Source organism: Colletotrichum phormii (assembly GCF_030913505.1).
Source record: "Colletotrichum phormii strain CBS 102054 chromosome Unknown BDP81scaffold_28, whole genome shotgun sequence".
NCBI lineage: Eukaryota > Fungi > Ascomycota > Sordariomycetes > Glomerellales > Glomerellaceae > Colletotrichum > Colletotrichum phormii.
Window position 1 is genome coordinate 58604 of NW_026851470.1, and position 18124 is coordinate 76727.

Consider the following 18124-nt stretch of genomic DNA (forward strand, 5'->3'; position numbering starts at 1 on the left):
AACTATCTTACTCTGATCCTTCGGATAATGGCAGCCGCGCCGCGCAATCCTTCGGGAACTTGGAGCGATGCTCCAGGTCCGCGACAGCCCGTAGGAGATTTAGACCTCAACATCGCTCTAGCAGCAACGAGGATACGTTTGTGTTTGATTTGGTGCTTATATGACGTTGGAGAATGCATGTATCGATGCTTTGCTCTGTGATGGGACGACCAAAAGCAACTCAGCTTCAACCTGCCTGCCTGAAGTACATCCTTGAGCCTAGCATTTTCACCACTCCTCAATATGGTCGGAGTCACAAATGGCAACAAGCCTAGCAAGGTTCTCAAAGTCGGAGTCATCGGTCTGGGAGAGCTTGCGCAGGTTTGTCTTACCTCCGAACTCACACTTCCGCAGAGTCTGACAATTCCCCAACACAGGTGTCTCACATTCTTGTGCTAAACAGTCTGTCCACTCACTTTGAGATCAGTTACATCTGCGATGTTTCTCAGCAAGCCCTTGATCTCTGCGCGAAAAAAGTCGCTGGCAGTTCACTCAAGACCACGTTAAATGCTGAAGATCTGATTACGTCTTCTGACACGGACGTCGTGGTCATCTGCAACGTCAACGCATTTCATCCTTCACAAGCGATCCTAGCTCTTCAGCACAATAAGTACGTTTTCGTGGAGAAGCCTCTAGCACTGAACTACCGCGATCTTGATGCCATCATCGCTGCGGAGCAAACATCGGAGGCGAAAGTCTTCGTAGGATACCAGAGGCGATATGCTGAGTCTTTTCTTGATGCTGTGAAGGAAGCGGGCGGGATGAAAAAGATTGACTATATTCGGGCCAGAGGTATGCTACTGTTCCACATGTTGAAAATGACAAAATGAGCTGACACTGGACAGACATCATTGGGCAAAACAGCTCTTTCGTAGATCAGTCTGGCACATTTCCCAAGAAACACACCGACTATCCGAAGCAAGATACCGCGGAGATGAAGTCTACCGAAGAAGAGATGGTCAAAACAGCGCTCATTGACGAATTCGGAGTTGAGGCAACGCCAGAGTCAATGACGATGTTCAGGTTGTTCACAGGGTAGGTCACATTCCTAAGCCAGATCGCCCCAAGTCGCGGTTCCTTCTCGCTGACCTCTCACGCCTACCTCACAGACTCGGTGTTCATGACTTCTCTGCCTTGCGCGAGATGGTCGGCATGCCCTCGCGAGTCGTGGGTGCCTCCCTTGGCCTGCCAATTTTGAACGTGTTGTTCCAATACGAAGGCTTTCCCGTCATGTACGAATCCGGCATCATCGACGTGCCGAGGTTCGATGCTCACCTCGAGATCTACTCCCGGGAGAAGATTGTGCGCGTCGACTACGATACCCCGTACGTTAAGGGGCTTCCTGTCACTATGACCATCAGGGAGAAAATCGAGACTGCCAAAGGCGATGGTTACCAAGAGAGAATAATTAGGAAGACCTATGAGGACCCCTTCACTCTCGAGTTCTTAGACTTCTATATTTGTGCGACGAAGAAGACTAGCCCGAAAACTTCGGCTGTGGATGCGCGGGAAGATTTGGACTTGATCAAGATGATCATGCAGAATGTCTATTAGCGCATGTACTTTTGAGACTTCAGACATTTGCGAAAACCTCCTACCTACCTACCCAATATCAAGGTTCATTAAGTGACGAATAATTCCGCGACCCAAATAATTACTGTTAAAGATGGGTACAATGTGATTAGATATCCAATTAACCAGCTTCATCTCCCCAGCAGTGTCTCACGCCGGCAAGGTGACTTCAGTTATGATTCTGTGATGAAGATAGGCTACATGTATTGCCATAGTCATAGTCGCAAATTTGTAAGGTCTTATCACCGTGGCCGCAGATTCCGAACTTCTCAAGCAACGCAAGCGTTGTCGATACTTCATAGACGGTGATGCCGCGACCCTTCAGATATTACAGCGCCAATTACCACTCATTGAGGTGACGCCGGTTACCCGATCGCATCGCCGCGCCAAGCCCGTTGATCTGGTCTTGACATTTCTCAGATTACTGACTACAAGACCTTTTTAAGTTCTGCTTTCTTTGACCGTTTCTTCCGTGCACATATCAATCTTATCAAAGGATACGCCTTTTGCACCGAAAGCAGTCAAGTCTCTCCAGGCATGCTAGGGAACAATTACGGAGTAGACATCACAAGGGTAGCTGGCCCACTAGCCGTACGCGACGGGGAAAGTAAAACAAATTATCCCACAGCGACTATGTGGGATTATGTTTACGGACTCGCCGCTTACGAGTACCTCGTCTTCCAGCCCTGTCAAGTCGATGCTCATGACAGCGTTGTCAACTTCGTCTATCCTAGCTTGCTCGTCAACTTATGAAATTGTCTTCTCCGAGAACGAGGGAAACCTTCACTAATTACTACCGATAATTTTGGAGTCCTCACAGCCAATCGCGTCCCTATTGGAACACTAATAACTTGGTATTTGGGGGATTTCTAAACATACTAGAAAAGGTCAGGCGAGCCAGATCAATTGTCTCTTTCTTGATACTGCTCGGTATAGCTCCGAATGCATGTCCTCAGTAGTAGACAAGTACCTTGCCTTGGAACGACAAATGACCTACATGTCAGAGCAATTGTGTTTGATCCTTCTTGTATGATGCATGACTCAGTGCAATCCTAGCAAGAGGATACATCGAAATTGGGTGCGGACAAAGGTGGTAGGCTTGCTGGCCGGCATGAGTAATGTAGTATGGCCTGTTGGTTAGACGAGTAGATCGACAGATGCCGCTCTATCTCAATCGTGTATCATGAGTAATACAGTAAGGCCGGAATTTCCATGCAATTTACTGAGTAAATACATGTACATACGACTTAATCGACAGTGGTGCGTCTGGACTACTGTCTGCTATAGTATGGTAGGTAAGTACTGAATTATTTAACAGAAACCAGAGATCTCTTGCAAGTTTCTCCATCTCCATTCTCCATTCTCATTTCTACATCATGAAGCTCACTGCCGTCCTTTTCTCTGTCAGCGCCCTGTTCCTGGGCTCGGCTAATGCGTGGTGGTGCACCGACTATGGCAAACAGGCTAATCACTTGAGCTGCAAGGCCCTTTACCCGGTATGGTAGAACCGGACATCGCTGGATCCTCTGTGCAGGCTTCGACTCAACTTTGATTGTCTGCTTAGGAACGCAATACCTTTTGCTGCAGCGCAGCAGAAGGAGGAGACCGGGACACTTGGAGAGGAGACTGCATGTTGGCGGATGATATCCCCTGCGGTGACGGTGGTTTTGAGGGTTGCGTAAGTGATTTGCAACTTGCGAAGAATGAAAAAATATGAATGCTGACATATTTTTCCAGTGTTTGTAGAGAATCAGTCTTTGTGGATTTTCGGGGATATTTTGGCCGTATTATCTGTAATTTTGGATAGCTTGGGATGCCTCGAACGTCATCCATTTGAGAAACCATATGTCCAGCGAACACCTACCATTCTAGACTTACGCTATCACAGAGTAAAACATAGCTTACTATGATCATAATTCATCACATTTCAGGCTTAGCTTTAGAGAAATGTGATCTATACGCAAGACCTTGCATGTGTGTAGTCTTGGAGACGAACTGGTCTTCAGCGGTACGTCATCGGCATTTCCGTTTTAGGCCGGTCCGATCACCTCATGCCCGGCAGCCCCACCGTTCAATGTGTTGCCAACCGCCGCCACGCAAACCCAAGCCCGTCGGGTTTTCATCTTCACGCCGACAGGATGCTCAAGCTCAAGTTCGTCAACACCACGAATGTTCCTGTTCAGAAGCGTAAAATTGCGTTGCATGCGTGTGATACCTGTCGGAGACGAAAAGTGAGTCAAGCATTCTGCCCCTCCCCTTGTAGGCGAAGTCGGAAGAGAGACTTGAACCTTGCCGGGTGCTGTTCGGGATGCCGCACTGGTGACCAATCGGAGTGCGGACTCGCCGCGATACCTTCCCTTTCTGGTTGAAGAACAGAGTGTTGACGGATCTACAGAAACGATGTGTTCATCCATTAGGGGAAGGGGAGTCTCCGCCTCCGCACACTGTTCACTGGAGGAAACGGGGCCATCCACCGGGGCCGGCCGCTTCCGCCGAGAACGATTCTCCGGATGATGCGACCACAACGCCGATAGATCCGTCTCTGCAGTACAGCCCGAGTATAGAGGAGGCTGGGGTATCGGATCCGGGTAACGAGGCCGTCGGCGGCGATTATGAAGACGATGCCAACGACGACAACCAGACAGCTGACTCAATTCATGTTGCAAACTCAGAGCCCTCTACCCAGAGTTCAACGCTTCCACTTGATCAGCCCCGAAGTCGTTTCGTCAACGTAGAACCTCAGAGAGGAATTACACGACCTAACAATATCAACACGGGACCTCCCATTCAAGGCCAAGTACCTTCAGTCGGGACACCGGTAGTTCCCATTGAGACCCCAGCAATTAGAGCTACAGGCTCAACAACTCACATCTCGAGTCCTGAAACCAAGGTCCAGCCAACAGATTCCGACTCCAACCATAATGACGACAGATTTGTAGGTGACTTGAATCCGGAGGGTGCGTTTCTAGCCGATAGCCCCGCGACAAGTCGCGGTCATGCCGAGTCCAACGCCGTGGGCGTCTGGTATTCTCGCAGAAACAACGGCGATAGCCTCACCCCCGAACTTGCATCGGCAGTATCGGTAGACTATGAGGTACACCAGTTCCTCGCCGTATTACCTAGAAAGGAGAGTTACGACCACCTTGAGAAGATCTATATTCGAGATGTTCACCGTATCCTACCCGTCATGAATCTCGACATACTCCAAGCGTCAACATCAACGATATCCCAAGTTCTCTGCAAACAAGTCATATGCCTAGCTGCCGGCTCGAATCCCAGCGCCAGGCCTTACCTGACACTCGGGCAAGACTCATCGGCAGTCTTAAGCTATTCAGAATTCGCCCTCCGTCTTTCCTCGGCCATCCGGAAAGCACTCGGCCTTGGCCTAGTCAAGGACCGAGTCCAAGCCGTCGCCATCATGGTGATTCTCTCCCTGTACACCCACTTCTCGCAAGACCGCCATCTGTCTGCCGAGCTGGCGGCACAGGCCGTCAGCAATGCCCAGACAGTGGGACTTCACCTCCAAAATCCGCCGGCGAGGTCTGAGGATCCGGCGTACTTGACGCGGCTATTCTGTTGTGTGTGGGCCATGGATCAGCTCAACGCCGCTTTCCACGGACGACCGGTGATGATACACGAAAGAGACCTGGGGCGTGACATGGAGGAGTGTCTCCGAGAGCAAGACAGCTGCTTCCGACTCTTCCTCGAAATTGTGGTCTTGCTCGGGTGTATCATCGACCTGTATCGGCCGGCAGTAAAGAACACGGGCTGCGTTGTCATGGAGGATTTCCCAAGCTTTGATAGCCTCGTCGAAAAGACACACGCTCTCGGCGTGGAATCCCGCCTCTTAGGTAAGTTTGGTTCAAGTACAAGGTATATATAGCTGAAGCTGATTGTCTCACAGCTTCCATGGAGCTTCTCTATCACGGCATCGGCATCTTATCATGTCGGATTCCTGTTGGTTCAACAAGATCTGAGCACCTTTCACTAGCGCTCAATCGACAAGCTCTCTCCGCTATCAAGATTACAACCATTATTGAGGACTACGGTAACTCACTATCGCATATTACTTTCGTACCATACGCCGTATCTCTATCCCTGCGGGTCGCATATCGAGAACTACGATCATCCAAGGTGCCAATGTTGACGGCAAGATCCCGGTGTCAGCTCCAGTCAACCTGCAAGACGCTCCGTGGAATGGGCAGCATGTTCAGGTCTGCGCAGGTCATGGTAGACCTAGCCGAACAAGTGATTCAGGAGATAGATCAAGTCTGCACCAACGCCTTGAATGAGCAGAACGCGGTTGGTTCAACAAATGTGCCAAATACCCCTCGGCAGGACCAAGCAGCACCACATGTCGCACCCGCCGTGGGCTGCAGCAATGTCGATGACGGAAACCACCCGCCAAACAGTGAGCCGATGCCGGTCTTTGACCCTTCACTTTTTGAGGGGCCTGCAGGTTTCGATGTTTTCGAGTTCTTCGACCCCGGCGATCTCAATGCGATCGATGCCATCTTGGGAGGGGATGCTCCACCAGGCATTGGGCCGATGGGTTCCTTTATTTGACCTGTTTTCCGTTCGAATCAGAATATAATTCACCGAGCCTGCTGGAGGCTAACATGGAGTTGTTTGCCACAAACGACTTTACTGCGTGATGGACTAGACAAGCATCTACGACGATTATACCCTTCTTGAACGTGGAATCTTGCCTTCAAATGTATACCGCAACGCACAAACGCGTCCCTATGTACGCATATCGTACATTCGCGACCTCTTTCCTCTTCTCGGACTTTTCGCTCAGTCGTCTGTCATTCAAAGTTGACTCCCTCCAACTACATATCCGGCAAGCAATTCGGAGATGTAACTCCGAAGTCTCAAAGGAAACTCCCCTAAAGTAGGATCACTCAGCCGCAAATCAAGAAGCTCAACTTACCCGTGATCTAGCAATTTCTAACATTTGGCTAATGTGGTCCCAAAGCCAGTACCAAAATCCGCAACGCCTGGGTTGCATTTGGATAAATGGCACTTGCAGCTCCTGCCCGTTTCGCATCGATATTAACGCCTCTTTTTCCATTGCAATCACCTTACCAAGGTTATCTTCTCTCATCAACCGCCATGTGCCTGCCATGCATGCATTCAAGATATACTCTAGGTTCTTCAACTATCTCGTGAGCCGTAGGCAGATCTTCCAGTCCTGTTACGCCACATCTCCCCTGTGGCAACATAACATTTCACTTATAAAATCACACTTTCTCTTTTTTGCTGCTCCTAGCAGACTCCTTGCCGGAGTGATATGATGAATTCTACCTGAGCAACGTTACCAGTACCGTCATGCTGGCCTACACCACGATTCTGCTCGGCTTCGTAGCCTTGAGCCACGCCGCGCCTCAATTCACGATAGGAGATGGCTCTACAATTCTCGTTCCTGGTGGAGGGACCGCCTCACCTAACCCAGTTGGCCCCATCCTACTTCCTCCTATTAACAGCCCGGAAGTCAGGCCTGGTAAGCGTGATGTAAGAAAACTCCCCTTCTTCTTGTCTGCTCTTGATCCTGTCCAAGTCGAGATACCCCTGATACCAGTTTGAATCTCCCTGACTTTCTACACAGCTGGGCGAGCCTAACCTCGAGCGCAAGTCGTCTTCATCTGGTACGTACCACGATCACGATCGTTTCCAGTGTGGTGCCAGATTAATAACACGAGAAAGATCTAGACTTTCCTCTGGCTGAGCGCACGGAAGATCTCAACGCACTCAAAGAAACATACTACACTCTCCTCGAGCCCGTCACCCAGGGAACTAAACCCTCTTTCGGAACTTACATGGTCCTCCTACACCTGGCCGACATTCTGGCGAGCAAGGGAGTTAAAGTAGACACCATCACCTTGGGCGACGCCACCACCATCTTCAGTCCATCCACGAACACGAAGCGTCAAATCTTTGAAATTGGCTCTTGCAAGCCGTCCGATGTCATTGGCCTCCGCGCAACTCTCACGAGTCTCATTTTCATCTACGGCAACACCCCGCCCTTTGAGATCTGGAACCTCGAGCAGGCCATCATCGCGGCGCTCAAAGCCTGCAACGAGGATGTCATTGTCGGTCCCATCGTCCCAGACAAACCCATCCCCGGCGGTCCCCTCGTTCCGGACAAGCCGTTCCCGGGCGGGCCCATTGTCACTCAGTCCCCGGTGCCTGGGGGTCCGATCAAGCCAAGTGACTAGGCGACAGCCTCGTCAAGGGCATGAGGCCAAAGTTTTGAACAGACGAGATGGAAGATAAGGTTGTGTGTTGGCCGTGCACGGTGGACGCAACGCAACTGTACCTGAAAGTCCGGATCCGAGAAAAGTTGTGCGTAGGGAAATAAGGAAACACGTTGAAGGGTTGAGGAGGAAACCTTTCCGCAGACGTTGCTGTATGCTTGTCAAGGTGTAAATGATTAACTTTGCCATGTTATTTCATTCAGAAATGCCTTTTCTTCTCCTTTTCCAAGAAATGCTTGATTGACTTAAGCTCATGGTTCTGAAATCGTCATGAGAATGGTTTCATATTTGCTGAAAGATGGCATCAATGCGGCCAGCCCTACGAAAGTCGAGAACCCGACATCGCAACCCCCATTTTGGTCTCTTCTGACATCTCCGAAGTCCGCGACGAGAGATCGAACGAGGAGATTGTATGTAAAAGAACGACAAGACAAGCCTTTTTTAGCCATCCGGTCTACTTCGTCCAGACGTTGAGTTCATCCTCATCTCAAAACAAATAAGAAATCAATGAGACGGGTAAGAGATTCATCTCATAGTCACCGGAATGAGTTGCACACGAGTATCAGTTATGGTTCCCGTGCGTCGCAGAAACACCGAAGCTCCCGACAAACCTCACGAACAAGGCCGGCCCATCTACGAGACAGATATGTCATTGTACCTGAGAGACATCCCACGACGAGATGTTTCGACCCAACCTATTCCCCATATATCCTCGCAACCCTAAAGACGTCCATCCCTGATCTCGCCGGGTCTTGCTACCGGACCCTGTTCTAGAAGAAGCGCATGATAACTCAAAAAGACCCCCGGCTTGCCGACCCCCGGGCAAGCTGTCAATGTTTCAACACCACGGAAGCTATCTCAAGTGTGGGAAAAGAAAACTCAACCTTATCCCGCGGAGTCCCCATCTTCTGTCCTTCTCTCTCCCGAGATTCTCCGATTTCGGACTTGTGGACTGAAGTCTCCGAAGACTCATCACGAGGACAGCCAGCCCTGCCCATCGTCCGAGGTCGTCCCTGGACGATGACCTCAAAGTCAAAAGATTCTACAGAGAACGGGAATCCCTATCCTCGACGGTCACGTTTCACACGAAACTCCCGGCCGAACGCCGGCCATCGTGCCGAACGAGCACGGAGCAAGGCCGTAGGCCGCAAGCCTTTTGACATCGGTATGGAAAGCCCTAGATCCCACTAAAAAGCTTACCCGTCTCCGTCCGGCCGTAAATCCTGGATAGTGGTGGAGTTGACGGACGCGGGAGGAGGTTAAGGTAAGCCACCACCACCACCATAGGCAATTCTTCCTTCTCGGATTTCCGAAAACGATGTCTTCGTCTGCCATCTTCCCTACCTACACCCAAACCAGAAAGCCAAACTTTCAGAGTGCGCTTGCTGCCACGCTGACAAAGACGCCCGCAGGCTGGGGTTCCATCATCCATGTGTAGCTTTTTTTCTGGCGCTGCAAACGGATGAAGCGGGATACTATGCCACGAGACCTGTTGCGACGCTTCGCAACGCCGTCTCTGGCTCCGCCGGGATCAGGGACATGGAAAGATCTCACGAACCGGCGCCGGGGGCGAACGAGTCATTTTTCACCAAACAAAACGATACCATCGCCGAACCATCGTGGCCCCATCACGATCGTTTCCTCTCTCTCCCCGCATACTCTCGGGCCCATGACATGTTCTCTCACCCTAGACGCCGCTAGTGTTAACATCACGCGTTTCTCACACCGCGGGAAAGCCAAGACACAACGGATGCGAACACCCATCAAGGGATCGTGGCCAAAGGGGGAAAGCAACAATAACATACAATCGACATGCCTTTCACAACAAAGTGTAAACTTTCCCACACCTGTCGTTGCTTGGGCTTATTGCTTGCGCTCAAACCCATGCCAAGCCAAACTCCATCACCCTCCCAAATCTACAAACACGCGACTTCGGCGCCTTCCGCGACGAACGCGTGCTTGCAAGAAAGCAAAAGCGTCTGCCACCATCCACAACTCAATCCATCTCATAATCCCATCCCACCACCTCTCACTCCCAGCAAAAGAAGAGACAGAGTTTGGATACCTTCACTCCGTGGCACACCAACAGTCGGATATGACCACGCCGTCACGGCGTGGTCCTAGCGAAGAGCAAAGGGTGCACCATGACTCGTCTCGTCATGGTGGCCCAAACTCTTCTTTTCGACGCGCGCACGGGAAAAAGGGACCCTGCCATTCAATACATTTGTGCCAGAGTTCACCTCGACCGTGATGGTTCCTGGAAGTCAATCACGGCCCTTGATGGCAGATGACGACCTGTTGTCAACACCACAGGACGCCGTGCGCGTAAGGATTCCGCTGTTTATTAACGGTCTGGTTATCGGCCATAATTGTGGAAATCCCGCTGCTTGATGACTCAAATGAGGCTCTCAGACTCGTGGCCTCTGCGGCGTCTGGCGTCATGGTATGGAGATTTGCGAATCCCTCCTGTTCCCGGTCCGTGCCAATGCCGCCTATGCTTCACAGCTCGTACGACATATTGGCAGGGCATAGGGGTCCTCTCAAGCCACATCCAAGCGGATGGGAACGAAAATCGTCATCCTCTCCATAGTTCATGAGACCGGCCACGCAGATCAAGGTCTATCCATGTCCATCCCAAGCTTTGCCCTTCCCCTTGCGTGAAGAGAGGAAGTCATCAGAAGTGTGTAAGAGCACTGCTCACATCGCGGCTCCAGACACTTGTTCCAGCCAACTGTCGCATCATGTTGAGATGGTGTGCCAGAAACGACTTGTCCGCCTCGCAAAATCACCAGACGGCACTTACAAAGCAAACTCGTGGTCGATCTTAAGCAACCACGCTGCCTACTATAGTGCCTTCTCTAACAGCTCAACAGCACATACAAGAGCCAATATGCTACCACCCATACCACCTTTCGCAAGCATCGGAATCCCTTCCAAGCTCCCTCTCCCCGTTGTTTTCTTCGTGCATTGCCCCGTGCTCCCAATAGTGAACCCCCGTCCCCGAACCCATCTTGATGACGCCCGATGCCAAAGCACCTTCATTTCTTGGCGCCGCCGCCAGTGACACACACACGGAACCGAAGCTAGCGTCCCCCCCGCCCGTAGCAAGCGATTCTCTGTCTCGTGTGTCTATGAGCAGGGGCCCGGACCTCTATGGCCTTTACACCTTTGGCAACTGGTGTGTAAGCCAGTACATTCGTGTGTGACCGCAAACGGCTTTGCCTGAGCCACATCATCAATACCATCGCTAATCTTCCCAGCCATTTGGATGTGGCTCCGCCTCTCCGGCCGCACGGAGTGGATACCGCGGAGTGGAGAAGCTCCTTCGACGCCGTCTCTCGACTCGGGGAGCCCGCTCACAAAGCCGCCCGCTCGCCGGCGCGGAAGCGCTTAGGTCATTTGACGCCCGCTAAGTAGAAACCGACCGCTCCCGGTCCCTTTTCCCAACACACTCAAGGTGCCAGAGGGCGTCGTCGTGACCCACCCCCAAGAGCCAACAGACGACCGTGCCAGCTAGCCTAGTCTAGTGCGATGGGCAGGGCTTGGTAAACACTAAGGAAAGGAAGAGGCGGCACCGTGCGCCGTTCTTCGCTTAGTGGTGTCGAACCGGTTATAACTCGGAAACAGAGAGAAAGAGGGGATCCTGTCGGGTTATTTTCCTTCGGTGATGGGGCCTTTCCCGTGATCCACGATTCGTCTTAGCTTGGAGCACGGATACGAGACTATTGACAATGGCAAGCGACGTGGACAGCGAGCGGGCCAGGGGGGGGGGGGGGGGGTGGGTGTCCTTCATCATGAGGCTATGTTTAAAATGGTTAGATGCTCACCAACACGGGCCCTTCATTACCAATATGCCGTCTTCAGCGAAATATCAGTAAAGGTGGCACGGGTGGGTAGCGGTGGGAGGGGCGTTTGTGGCAGATGAAGAACTGCCGTGCTCCCCCATATCAAAAAATCATCAAACGTGTGTAGCTCTGTGGTTAAGCCACCGCCCCGGCCACATCTACGGATACGACTTGAGGCTTTCTCGCCCCAGCCACGCACGCCCACGACAGTATGATCGTCAAGGCGGTCTTTTCAGCTTCTCATTCCCGGCCGGCTTCAACTTTTGGTCAATGCCATACCCTCGGGATGCCAATCTTTGTGGCTTTCCATTGGTCAGACATTTGGGGGGTCGCTGCGGGAATGGCTGACACCGGGCTCGGAGGCGGCTCGGGTTCTTGACCTCATGGCGCTGTAGCCTATTGGAAGACATCAGACGGCGGCTGTCAGAGGGGCTGTGCATAGGGTTCAGAAACGCTCGAGGGTTAGGTAGACGCAGAGAAGGTCTTCAGGTACGGGCCATGGTGAGGCAGTCGACGTTCGAACGCTGGAGCTGGTGCTGGATATCCCCATTTTGTGACGGCGTACCTACGTGCCTACTTACAAGCGTAGTTTGACCCTCATATCTTGGAGCGTCTAGCGAAAGAGGCTGACGGACAGATCGCGATATCTTGGGATGACATTTCTCTCTGCCAACTCCCAGAGTGAGGCCATCATCTCCCACCGGCTCGTTTGCAACTCTGTGGTGCACATTGATGATCACTCGGCAATCTTGGAACCGTTCAGACCTCGCGTGTTCATGGATCGCAGATCTCGAACTCTACGCCCTAGAGTGAGACATGGCAACACAATGGCACGATGAGGCACGAGGAAGCGCTACTGACGAACGATGGAGTCTGTATCCGTACATTGATGAATTTCTCGTACCACAATTGAGTTTTGGCCGACGCCGTCAATAGCTTGCGGTGAGTGTGGCACCTTGAACGTGGCCCCATATTCTCCCATCCATCGTCCATAACCTGAACTCTCAAAATCTCGAAGTTGGACGGAACGGGCAAAGTGTCTCTCGTTCGCAGAAATACTACTAGTCTCACTTAGAGAAAACCGCGTGCTGATGTCTCTCAATGTGTATCTCTCAGAGACTCTCTCTTGTCTTTCTCTGCCACGCCGAAGATCTTTGCCCGAAACAAGGCCCGTCGTCCAGTTCCTGGGAAAAGGCAAAAAGCGTAAGCCCGCAACACCGGATGCAGAAGCCGGAAGGGATGGGCGGGACTAAACGTCGTTACCTCTCTAGACTCTCAAGCGCCGCTGTCGTCTTTGGGGATCGGGACTGCCATGTGCAATCGGGGCTTTCTGTCATTTGAATAGTTCCCCCTCCGAGCTAAGACGGCAGAGTCGCTGGTTGGGTGAGCGGTTCGGGGCCATGATTGGACGGCAAGTCAACGAACTAAAGAACTGCGGAACGAAAACGACGCAATGGGCAATGCGGTCAGTGTCGAGATGGGAAAGGTGAGTGAGAGTTGCGAGTCGAGGGGCATTGTTCTCCTAGCCTAGAGTGACAATTGATGCACCAAAGATAGTATCCAGACTTGATGCGATCCACCACACCTTGATATCTTGACAAGCGTCTTCCATGCTTAGTATTCGCCACTTGGAGTCTTGGGAGACAGAATGAGAGGCTCAGTGCCAAGTTGATCGGCTTTTTCGGTAGTGACGGCACTTCTCCAAGTTTCTGAGTCGTTCGTGTCGTTTTCAACCCCTCTCGCTCCCACCCTTTGCCCCTCTCCCGTCGACAAAGTCCCCGGCCGTGCGAAGCGACTCTTTACGGCGGGACCCCGAAGCCGTAACGTTGGGAATTATCAACGAAGCTTTTGCCACCGGGCGTTGGGAAGGGCGGCCTTGGCTGTGTCCGATGTGTTTTGAAGATCTCTCGGCGGTAAAGGGGAACAACATCCACGCGGCGATCTACACAAGATCGCGATCGTGACGTTTATGGTGTCGTTTGCTACGCCCTAGAGACCAAGGTGTTCCAGTTGAACACGGACAGTTTGTAAGCGCAGCACTTTCAGATGGACACATCTCAGGTTGTCAATTACAGTCAACGGACTCATTGTCGATATCGCACCCATGAGTATCATCCGAGACCACATTCTCCAAGACCCTAACTGCCTACTTAGGTAGGTATGTGATGTCTACCTATCCATCTATCGAACGGTGGACGTCGCGACAGGGAACGTGCGCAAACGTGCGAGCTTGTCCTTCCCACGCGAGTCTTCGAGAGATGGAGACACTTGACGTAGTTGATGACTGATAGCTGCTCAAACCACGCACTACAGACTTGCGCGTCCACCGCACCGCGGTTTCCAAGACATGATGATTCAAAGTAACTCCTCAAGGCTCACCAGCCAAGCTCGTTCTCGCCTGGCCACCCGCGAGCCTCTTGATTATAGGCACACTGGCACAAGCCCCCTCCTCAACCCCTCACCGAGAGACAAGACGACGCCGAGAAGCAACAACTGCCGTGCGTCCTTGCTTCCGCCATGTCTCTCAGTCTCTGTGCCTCTGTCTCCAAAGATGACGCCTAGTATCACGTATCGAGCATCGTACCAACGGCGCGCGCCCTTGGCAAACAGCCCACGACTCTTCAGTGTGTGTGTGTGTGTGTGTGTGTGTGCGAGTGTATCCACCAGTTCGGTTTCTGCGGCCGTAAAGACGCTCACTCAATGCTCATTGCTGGCCGTTCTCCGCATCTCGATCTGCAGCTATCCATCTCATCCCTTGATCATCTGCGCCCCCCCCCCCCCCTCTTCCAGACTTCCAGAGGTTTCTCGAGAACGCAATATTGAAGCCCCCCCATCCGTTAGATGCGCCCTTCTTCCTGCGTCCTTTTTTCCATACTTGGGCAGAAACCCGTCATGCGCCATGCGCAGAAGCGGTCTAAGGCCTAGGTGTCATCCGAAGATTATGTGCCAAAGTGGAATAGGGCGTTGCAAACTGCTGGACTCTAGTCCCCCCCCGGCCGCGCCGCGGGAACGTTTCCCGAACCACTTCAACAACTACCGGCGCAAGATGGCGGGGGGCCTGGAAAAGCGTAGCTCGCCGCCAACCCACTAGACGCAAGTGCAGGGGGGGAGAAAGGAACAAAAAAGACCGCAGAAGCCAGCGGTGGTGCCTGTGTAGACTTGTCATGATCCATCTCTTGTCAGTGGCTCCGGCTGTTCGTTGTTCGTTTGTCTCCATCATGATGGAAGCTTGGAACGATGTCTGGCTTATCGCCATCATGAATTGCGGGGAGAGAATGTGACAACGCTCAGCTCAATGCAGGCAAATATTGAGAACCGGGTTCCTCCCACCCAATCATATTTAGGAAACACCTTTTCTCTGGCACTGCTGCATCTATCAAGCCACGCTGTATCCCCGAAAGATCTGTCCATCTTGTGGTCGTTTTTCCCACCTTGTCCAACTCGAGCCAGGGCCTAGGCCTTTTCCTCACCGCCCCCTCCGCCCCCCGTCCGCTTGCGGCTTGCAGCCAAAACCCGGCATATCGGTTCCCCATCAACTGACTTGTCACGTCTGCAAGAAACGAAAAATGGTTGCAAGGGTTTTGCGAAGGGCCTCAAAGCAGGAAACCAACCGCTCCTCTACGTTGCCGTGGACCGTGAATCCTAGATGCCTTGAACCAGTTTTGGACATGCCAAATCCGACAGTATGCATCCAGCGCATTGAAACACCGGCAACTTGATTGCTCGATATCCAAAGAAAGAACAGGAAGAAAATACCTCCCCACAACGACGGCTACGAGGAACCCAAACGAGCAAACAGAGCAGGGGCCGGATGAGAGAGCGACTCGCCAACTGTGCCTTTCCAATGATCGACACCGCAGCAGAGCAGAAATATTGCCTCTCCCAAACGTCCAAACCCTGCCCGTTACTTTTTTTCTCTCTTTCAACCCCCAAGTCCAAAACGCGGTCAAACTCTGTCACAAGTCAGACGCAAAACTTGGCCGGAGCTGTCAAAAAGACAGATTAAAAAAAAAGGACGATAAGTTGATAACCCACAGTAGGCCGCAAAAGAGTTTGTAATCGCCAACCGGGGAAGAGCCCGCAGATATACCAACCCGCCGACCTATCAAAAAACCGTAGAGACAGAAAGAGAGAACCTAGACTTTGGAGATTGGTTGACAACAAGTTCTGTACAGAGCCGACCGAGGAATGCGAGTTGCTCGCTTATTTGGGTGTTGCCTACGACAATATCAGCAGATCTTTCAAAAAAGGAGTGCTGTTGTTCTCCATCAGAGACCGACCATGACAATGCCACACCGCATCAAACTCCACATCCACCCTACACCATCAATCCCGGGGTTCCGTTGTCGCCGTGCGCCGCCGCCGCCGTCGCCGTCTCCGTAGTTCCAAAAACTCCGGTGGATGGCACCACAAACATGCTGCGGCCATGGGACGGTATGGGGCCAGCAATTCGCTCGCAACGCTCCGAGACTCGTAGTGAGTAAGTACCTAGCCCCGGTAGTCAAGGCATCCAATATCCATGCCACTTATCACCTCATCATACGCAAAGGTTTAACCACCCACAGGAGTTGAAAGCTGCCAGTACCCGACCAGTCAGAACCCCCCGTGGTCCGCGGCGAGCACTCTGTCCATCCACGGCATATTAGAACTCCTCTGGACATGCATCTGCTTGCTGTAACGGCCTAGTGCAGCACGGGAAGTCAAGTGACTCAAGCCACTCACAGCCCACCGATCGTGGGTTAGGACTCTCGGGCGAAACTGGCAACCAACCCACCAACCCATCAAGAGAGTTTCCAGCCAGCTTTACTCTTGGCCAACTCATCTTTTTTCTCTCTGCCTTGTTCAACAAGTGAACTTGGCCTTAGTTTTCCATCGTCATAATATCCATCACATTAAACACATGGCATGCTAACCCATTCCGGTTCCTTCTTTCAAAACATCCTTTTTATTTTTTTATTTTTATTGTTTTTTACCTCTCCCATGATCCCGCTTGGCCATCCGACAAGACGCCTCCTTCTGCTGGATGGGCGCGGCGGGAAGCACGGAAGTGTAAGCCAGACGACATGTCATCCCAAAACTCGGTACACTTCCAACTGGAAAAGGGAAGCACTTTGGCCCCATCCTTTCATCCATCAGGCCACACCGAGACATGCTATACTCACTTATAATAGCACATTCGCCTCAAAAAAACAAAAAAGTGTCCGTGTAAAGTCCAGACCTCTTCCAGTTGGCTCACGCTTCAGTGCTTCCACCCACCCTCATCGCAAACAGGGTGCCTGCATGCATGCCCATCACGATGGGATTCGCTCTCGCGACTTCCCATGCCATGCTGTGCTGTGCCATGCCGTGCCCATGGCCTCTATCCAGGCCAAGCCGGTTGCTTTCTCCACACACACGCTTCCATGCCCCAAACCACACAACGCCCGATGCGTCCCTACCTTACAACCCCATCCTCCGCCGTGCCGCATGCGTAATAAGGTGACAACGGCGCAAACAGCCCCCCCCCCATGCAAGTCCACCTCACTTTCTCTCAAGTTTCTCTCCGGGATGGTTCCCCAACGTTGGGAGTTCGAATAGGAAGACCCGGTTGGATACACTAAAAAACTCCGCAACCTTTTTCTCCCCTTGGGCTACTGTCCGTAGATTGGCTGGTCAATACTTCATCGCTACTTGGTGATCACCCCCTTTTCATAGTTATCTAAACCAAGTATCTGGTCTCCGTATCCGTACACTACTGTCACTACATGACATCGCGCGCGTCCCATCCCGAACCCTCCTCTAGGCTCTGCCCCCAGTCACCGGGGCACGAGCCCGAATCCGACCAAGGCTCAACCTTCTTCTCTTGCTTCTCCGGGGGACTCTTCTGTCCAAAAGCTGGTGACAATCCATGACCCATGCACCAAAGATGAATGCCCAGGTTGGCACTGGGCACTGTCACCTAGTGCTCCAAGGAAAGAAACAGTAAAATAAAAAATATTAGCAGGGCCACCAGGGGCTATAATCGTCTCGCCCTAAACCCTCTTCGTAAAGTCGCAACTCTCTCTTCAATCCCCACTCTAAACCCAAAGAGGGCATCAACCTTCCCCTCCAGAGTCCACGGTAGGGCCGACCTACGGTCCCTAGAACAATGAAGAAAGAAAGAAAAAGAAAACCACCCATAATGTACTAACCTAGGCAAAGGACAGGGGGTCAGGATTGGAGCCAACTGGGGATACTTAGACAAGACAAGACTTGGAAGGGGAAGGGACCATCTCGACGCAACTCACCCATACCACCCGCACCCCGAAAACAGGGCGAACGATGACCGATTCCCACATCTTTCCCAAGTGTCCCACCGCCCAATCATGTTTGCAGCCCATCGCGGAACCAGACAGCGAAGCGTGCGAAAGCCAGCCCCCCCCTTTCGAGAAA

At 52.1% G+C, this 18124-nt stretch overlaps 6 protein-coding genes across 6 annotated transcripts; all 6 read left to right on the plus strand.

Moving 5' to 3' along the window:
- Positions 1 to 282: 282 nt before the first annotated feature.
- BDP81DRAFT_484757 (oxidoreductase family protein) lies at positions 283 to 1593 on the plus strand (the record flags this gene model as incomplete). Its single annotated transcript, XM_060595123.1, has 4 exons — positions 283 to 360; positions 417 to 831; positions 885 to 1074; positions 1149 to 1593. The coding sequence occupies 4 exons, from the start codon at positions 283 to 285 to the stop codon at positions 1591 to 1593; spliced, it is 1128 nt and encodes a 375-aa protein (XP_060439514.1).
- Positions 1594 to 3749: 2156 nt separating this feature from the next.
- BDP81DRAFT_465182 (fungal-specific transcription factor domain-containing protein) lies at positions 3750 to 6177 on the plus strand (the record flags this gene model as incomplete). Its single annotated transcript, XM_060594248.1, has 3 exons — positions 3750 to 3842; positions 4007 to 5462; positions 5516 to 6177. 3 exons carry the CDS (start codon positions 3750 to 3752, stop codon positions 6175 to 6177), a joined length of 2211 nt encoding a protein of 736 aa, XP_060439515.1.
- A 945-nt stretch (positions 6178 to 7122) lies between these two features.
- BDP81DRAFT_118723 (uncharacterized protein) lies at positions 7123 to 7835 on the plus strand. The gene is made up of 2 exons (XM_060581571.1): positions 7123 to 7125; positions 7220 to 7835. The coding sequence occupies exon 2, from the start codon at positions 7431 to 7433 to the stop codon at positions 7827 to 7829; it is 399 nt and encodes a 132-aa protein (XP_060439516.1). The 5' UTR covers positions 7123 to 7125; positions 7220 to 7430; the 3' UTR covers positions 7830 to 7835.
- Positions 7836 to 9024: 1189 nt separating this feature from the next.
- Positions 9025 to 10290, plus strand: BDP81DRAFT_118727 (uncharacterized protein). Its single transcript, XM_060581572.1, has 2 exons — positions 9025 to 9132; positions 9281 to 10290. Exon 2 carries the CDS (start codon positions 9331 to 9333, stop codon positions 10117 to 10119), a length of 789 nt encoding a protein of 262 aa, XP_060439517.1. The 5' UTR covers positions 9025 to 9132; positions 9281 to 9330; the 3' UTR covers positions 10120 to 10290.
- Positions 10291 to 11257, plus strand: BDP81DRAFT_118728 (uncharacterized protein). Its single transcript, XM_060581573.1, has 2 exons — positions 10291 to 11066; positions 11129 to 11257. The coding sequence occupies exon 1, from the start codon at positions 10462 to 10464 to the stop codon at positions 10930 to 10932; it is 471 nt and encodes a 156-aa protein (XP_060439518.1). The 5' UTR covers positions 10291 to 10461; the 3' UTR covers positions 10933 to 11066; positions 11129 to 11257.
- Positions 11258 to 16272: 5015 nt separating this feature from the next.
- Positions 16273 to 17499, plus strand: BDP81DRAFT_118809 (uncharacterized protein). Its single transcript, XM_060581574.1, has one exon. It carries the CDS (start codon positions 16619 to 16621, stop codon positions 17288 to 17290), a length of 672 nt encoding a protein of 223 aa, XP_060439519.1. The 5' UTR covers positions 16273 to 16618; the 3' UTR covers positions 17291 to 17499.
- The last annotated feature ends 625 nt before the right edge of the window (positions 17500 to 18124 follow it).